The following is a 6,038-nucleotide window of genomic DNA, read 5'->3' as shown; positions in this document are numbered from 1 at the left end:
AAAAAATCCCGAAAGGGTTGGGGGGGGGGGGGGTGTGCTCCGTAGAGTTTACAGCAGTTGCTTGGTGCTCCGCGGCCAAAAAAAAGTTTGAGAACCACTGCTATATGATATGAGCTAATCTCATGTTATTTTCCATCAGTCAGTCAGCCTGGTTACCTTGGAAGGTAGCACATACACAAAGCGTACACATGAGGCTTAGGTGTAGGGGCAAACAGCCCTAAAGGATGGGTTAAGCTTATACGAATCTACGTACCTTGGAAGCTAGGGCGCCTATTAAGAGCTAGGTCGCGAGTTCGATTTCCCCCCGGGACGAACTTTATCTTACACAGATTAGGTTCGTTCTCGGAACGCATGGCTTTCTAGTTTCTTTTTTTTTTTTTTTTTTTTTCCCAAATTTTGGTTTTTTTCGGGACCCCTTGGTTTTTTTTTTTTTTTTTTTTTTTTTTTTTTTTTTTTGTCTTCTCTCTTCGATAGCAGGACAATAAGAAATCAGCAGTTACTGTTCTCCCTATCAAATCTTTTTAAATAGAGAGAGCTGCCCTGGCACGCGTCCATGTCTTGACCTAAACATGTATAGTTGTATAGGTGTTTTCCTTTAGGGAAACTATCCACAGCTAAATTCAGTTTCTATTAAAGCGTGGGTAATTTTCCAGTGGTCATTTTCCCAAAAGGAAAATACACCTTATGTAATCTGAAATCCTAATAATTCAACAAATAAAAAGATTACTGTTAAATTTAATAAACAAAAATATTCATTTATTATTACTTATTATTAGGTATTAATTACCAATTACTTATTTAAATTCTTATTAATATTTAGAAAAAAAAAAAAAAAGAAAACTCATATCAAACAGAGTATGAAGTTGAAAAGTGTTATGTACTCACTACCATAATTATTATTATTATTATTATGTATTTATTTATAAGTATATACCGATTTATGTATTTATTTATAAGTATATACCGATTTATGTATTTATTTTTTATCAGTTCTATTTTTTCACTTGTGTAAATAAGTCAAGGATGATTTGAATTCAAAGCTTGTTTGATAAATTTGTAAACAATGTTGCATGAATAAGTACAGACCATACAGAATGTACTCTCTTTAAATCTACTGCCAGTAGGTGGTTCTCGAAAAGCTAGTATTGTACCCTTGAGACTTTGAATAACACTTCATTGATGGATGCTGTCAGGTGCCCAGAAAACCTCCAAGTTAAAAAATCTCTTCATAATTTATATCCAAAATTTCATATTGTTACAAAATCAGTATGGATTGTGTATAATTTTGACTGTTCATCAAAAAATCCATTGATTCTCTCTCTACACAGCTAACCAAAAATGATTTCTTTTTGACTCTGTAAGTGAGTACATACACAACTTGGGAAAGAAAAATTAAAAGACTAAAAAAAGAAGAAAAAAATCTTATTAATCAAAACAAACACAAAAAAATAAATAAATAAAAAATAAAAAAAAAAATGAAGGGGGGATAGAAATACTTTTACAAAAGGCAGTGATCAAAACTATTCTATCTTACAATGTTATTGTTGAAAGAATTTAATCTGATATACCTACTTAATACCAGGATTAACAGGACTAAAGAATAGACTGGTGGGTATTGAATGTAAATTTAAAACAAATTGTATTGAAGAAATAATGTGCACAGGATAGTTAGAATTTGTAAATTTGACACCTTAGAGTCATACACTCTACCAGCCTGTACACTGTACAAAATCTGCCTTTTGTTGTAGTTCTTTGAATTAAAAATCATTTTCATTTTAATGGGTAGGTAACTGGCAAAGTTGGTACCTCAAAACATAATATGGCTGCAATAATTTAATTAAGCCAAACTTGTAAGTACAATACCTCCAATGGCTGGGGCATCAATTCTTTTTTTTTATAGATTGATGGAGGTTCTCTAGACTAAGTAGGTACTTAGGACTAAAGTTTTCTGGTCAGGCTATATTATAATAAAAAGCAAGATTCTCCTACTTTCCACTTAACATATTAGGTATTATATTTATTATTAATAAAAAAAAGAAAAAAAAATATTATTTTATCTGACTAGCCAATTGTCAAAAATTGTCTGTTTAAACACAAGAGAAAAAAAGGTGCAAGTGAAAAAAAGTGAGGTACAAAAACTTTGCCAGAAAAAAAGTTTTCAAAGTCACATCAAGTTATTGTAGTCAGTTCATATGGTGGAACCCAAGAGATGAAATTGTGATTTTGAAAAGCATATGGATTTAGAATATTTCTCTAATCTGTATGATTAGATTTGATACAGTAAGAGAAAACTTTTTTGACTGCCTTTCTTGTTGATATTGATACTGGTGTGGGTTGCGGAGGCTGGGTTGGATGGCCATCAAAACCCTTTTCAGTTTCTTTCATAAATAATATAAATTTATCTCTGTATCTATTGAATAATATTAAACTGTGTTCAATTTTGGTACAAATAAATTAATTAAGGTTGAGCAAGGGATGTGTTTAAAATTCACAGAGGATAGAAGAACAGATCTAATCTATTTTTATTTTCAAAAGTAATAGTAATACTTTGTCCATAATATATATTTCCAGTTACAGACACAGATCTCATTGTATTTTAAGTTTTTAAGTAACATTTTATAAATGCACATTTTTAGATCTTTGTAAACATTACCTAATACCTATAGGTATTAAAAATAAAATAAAAAATTACCAGTATTAAAAAATCACATTGCCTTTCAAAACCAACAATATCACCTCAGATTATTGTACTCAATTGTTTCCATCACACATCAAATTTTAGGATTCATACCTACTTTGTCCATAATATATATTTCCAGTTACAGACACAGATCTCATTGTATTTAAGTTTTTAAGTAACATTTTAGAAATGCATATTTTTAGATCTTTGTAAACATTACCTAATACCTATAGGTATTAAAAATAGAATAAAAAAATACCAGTATTAAAAAATCACATTGCCTTTCAAAACCAACAATATCACCTTAGATTATTGTACTCAATTGTTTCCATCACACGTCAAATTTTAGGATTCGTCTTTGCTTTCTTTGGGTTGTCCTTCCTTCCTAGTCACAGGCTTGGGTCTCGATGCTTCTTCTTGATTATTTTTTACACTATTTTGCAAATTACTTGCTATTTTTCTCGAGTGTCCAGCGGGGTCAGTTTTCTTCTGGTCAACCTGTTCCTTTTTACTCCTCTGCTTACCCGAGTGACCACTGTTGGCGATTTTGTCCTGTTCATAGTTGTACTCTTCGTATTCATCGTCGTAAGTTGTGGCAGACATTTTGGTGCACAAAAGTGTTTGAAATTAACAATAAAAAGCTCTAAACTGGTGTTTAAAAATGTCAAGTCTCTGGGGATTTGCTTTTAAAACAAAGCAGCACGTTTTTTAAGTGTTTATCAATAAAACCTGGCTAATCTGAGATTGAACAAAGAGAATTAATGAAGATAGACAAATGACTAGAAATCAATGGACATTTTACAGAGATCTTGGAGACAGAATTTTCACAAGCTTCCTTTACAAAAGAATATAAAAGAAAGATTTTAAAAAAATTGTTTCCAGGATCTCTTCCTATTTTTGTCCTTAGTATTTCAAGATAACAAGGGTAAAAAGATTGCCAGTAGATAACCAAAACCCAGGTAGACCCAACCTAGACCTTAGCTTTAGAGATCAGCTCCAAATTTGAGAAACCTTGCTTTTTAAGAGGAAAAAGTAGGTTACCTATTTATAGGTTTTATGAAATAACAAAACGAACCAACCTCAGTAACTCAAGCAGTTAGCGCAGGAGGAATTTCAGAGCTGGAGGTTTATAGGAAAAGCTCGCGCCCCCCTGATTTGTCTCCACGCCCCCCCAGTTTGAGAACCTCTGCTGTAGAGCTTGTGTGGATGTATAGTCTGATGCAGGTATGTACCTACACGGGTACACGGTGTCTATCAAAGATACCTATAGGACACAGGATGTCTACCAAGTAGAGAGTTACCTACAGGTCAATACATGGAAATTTGCGAACTTTATTCTAAACAGATAAGGTTCGTTCTAGGAACGGCTGTCTTTCTCCTACCCTGTACTTCTTCTCTCTTCGCTTTTGAGACCTCAACAGTTATACCTAGCTCCCTCTATCAAACTAGAAACTAATTATCTTTTTTTAACTAATTATTTACCCTTCTCTCCTATGAAGGTTTTTTTCGAGTGATCCTAATCTCAATCGAATGTTAAAATGTAAATTTGGTAACAAACATCTCAAGTTGGAAAAAAAAACTAAATTATTTGAAGGTCATGAAGATTATCGTAGTGACCCTAGTAGAAGAGTGGATAGAGAATAAGTGGATGTTGTCATCTTATTGGAATAAGAGGAAAGAAAATGTGGATTATAAAGAGACCTTAAAAAACGCACTTCTAAGTTTTACTTTTAATTTAAAATTCACGTTTTAACTCCAAAAAAAATTACCTTATCAAAATGCACTGGAAGTTCACAAAAATGCAACTCAAAAACTGATTTTTGTTTTTGTAATTTGTTCCACTTTCACTTTTGTAGACGTTGAATCAGCTGATACGCCGCGTTTACATCTTCGTTTTGAAACGTGACGTCAGTGATGAGTACATAAAATTTTATGTAACTTGAATCACATTAGAGCGAAAAAATACTTTTTTGTTTTAACGGCCTACTTTTCCATTTGCCGGTCTACTCTTTTCTTGTGGACCGGGAGCCGGGAGCTTACGCACAAAAAACTTACCTTATGAATTTCAAAAAAAAAAAAATTGGTGAATAAACGCATTCCTAAAGGTGAATAAACGCAGAAACCCGAAGTCTTGATGGCCTTATCGGGAGTTAAGGAGCTTATATCCCGCTTTAACGTGCGCAGTTGGCAGTTTTGTTGTAGATAGTAGGTAGGTATCGAAAGTAAGTTTGGTCAACTATTTATCTATAATATCTATAACAGCGGTTCCCAACCAGGGGTACGCGAGAGACCCTCCGGGGGTACGCGAAAAAAAAAAATGGAGTAATGGCGGACAAAAAAAAATAACAAAAACAAAAGCAATAAATTTTGACGGCCTAACTGAGCAGAAGAGTCCAAAAAGGTATTGAATTTTCACTTCAAGGATTCAAGTGGGACCACGATCTATATATTTATGTAGATATCAGACGTATCTGATATTAAGAGGAAAGAAAATGTGGATTATAAAGAGACCTTAAAAAACGCACTTCTAAGTTTTACTTTTAATTTAAAATTCACGTTTTAACTCAAAAAAATTACCTTATCAAAATGCAGTATGCACTGGAAGTTCACAAAAATGCAACTCAAAAACTGATTTTTGTTCCACTTTCACTTTTGTAGACGTTGAATCAGCTGATACGCCGCGTTTACATCTTCGTTTTGAAACGAGACGTCAGTACATAAGTACATAAAGTTTTATGTAATTTGATTTACATTAGAGCGAAAAAATCACTTTTTTTTTTCAACAAACTACTTTTCGATTTTCCGATCTACTCTATTCTTTTTCTTTAATAGACCGGGAGCTTGCGTACACAAAACTTACCTCGTGAAGTGCAAAATTTTTGACCTGTAGAACTGTAGGTTTCATCCCTAAAGATGAGTAAATGCAAAAATCCGAAAAAAAAGTTGTGCCCGTTCAGATTGTCTGACAGAGCCCGACCTCACAGAGCTGAGTGTGTCAGACGGTCTTATAAATATGTGGCAGCAATAGCTTTTGAGACCCAGGTTTATCATACCTATCGTCTGACAGATCTAGGACTGTGAAACCGCGACCTATCAGATGGTCTGAGCGTGCGTGGCGGGCATAATATTAGTAGTGTTTTTTTATACTGCCCACTTAGGACAGAAAAGTCGATATTATGGTCAAATTATAATATATTTTGAGGATAAAATTCCATGCCTCGGCTGGAATTGAACCCGCGCCCTTCTATTTACCAGGCGAGCGTCTTGACCACTACATTACCGAGGCAGGCATAAGAGGTAAGTAGGTATTTTTTTTTTTTTTTTTTTTTTTTTTTTTTTTTTTTTTTTTTTCTTTTTT

General features: G+C 33.4%; 1 protein-coding gene across 10 annotated transcripts; it reads right to left on the bottom strand.

Moving 5' to 3' along the window:
* Positions 1–2,861: 2,861 nt before the first annotated feature.
* On the bottom strand, positions 2,862–5,383 carry LOC103510161. 10 transcript variants are annotated; one of them, XM_008474803.3, is made up of 2 exons: positions 5,258–5,383; positions 2,862–3,418 (listed from the first exon to the last, which is right to left on the bottom strand). In XM_008474803.3, exon 2 carries the CDS (start codon positions 3,281–3,283, stop codon positions 3,026–3,028), a length of 258 nt encoding a protein of 85 aa, XP_008473025.1. In that variant the 5' UTR covers positions 3,284–3,418; positions 5,258–5,383; the 3' UTR covers positions 2,862–3,025. The 10 variants fall into 10 exon arrangements, with proteins under 10 accessions (XP_008473025.1, XP_008473028.1, XP_026680087.1 ...); XM_008474806.3 differs by having other exon boundaries at positions 2,862–3,363; positions 5,258–5,335; XM_026824286.1 differs by having other exon boundaries at positions 5,192–5,311.
* Between the last annotated feature and the right edge of the window lie 655 nt (positions 5,384–6,038).

Source organism: Diaphorina citri, unplaced genomic scaffold (genome assembly GCF_000475195.1).
Source record: "Diaphorina citri unplaced genomic scaffold, Diaci psyllid genome assembly version 1.1 scaffold567, whole genome shotgun sequence".
NCBI classification, from domain to species: domain Eukaryota; kingdom Metazoa; phylum Arthropoda; class Insecta; order Hemiptera; family Psyllidae; genus Diaphorina; species Diaphorina citri.
This window is presented reverse-complemented; position numbering and strand designations above follow the sequence as displayed.

What these genes read in the sequence shown, in the direction of transcription:
- LOC103510161 (XM_008474803.3), bottom strand. Translation starts at nt 3,283, where the DNA reads ATGTCTGCCACAACTTACGACGATGAATACGAAGAGTACAACTATGAA.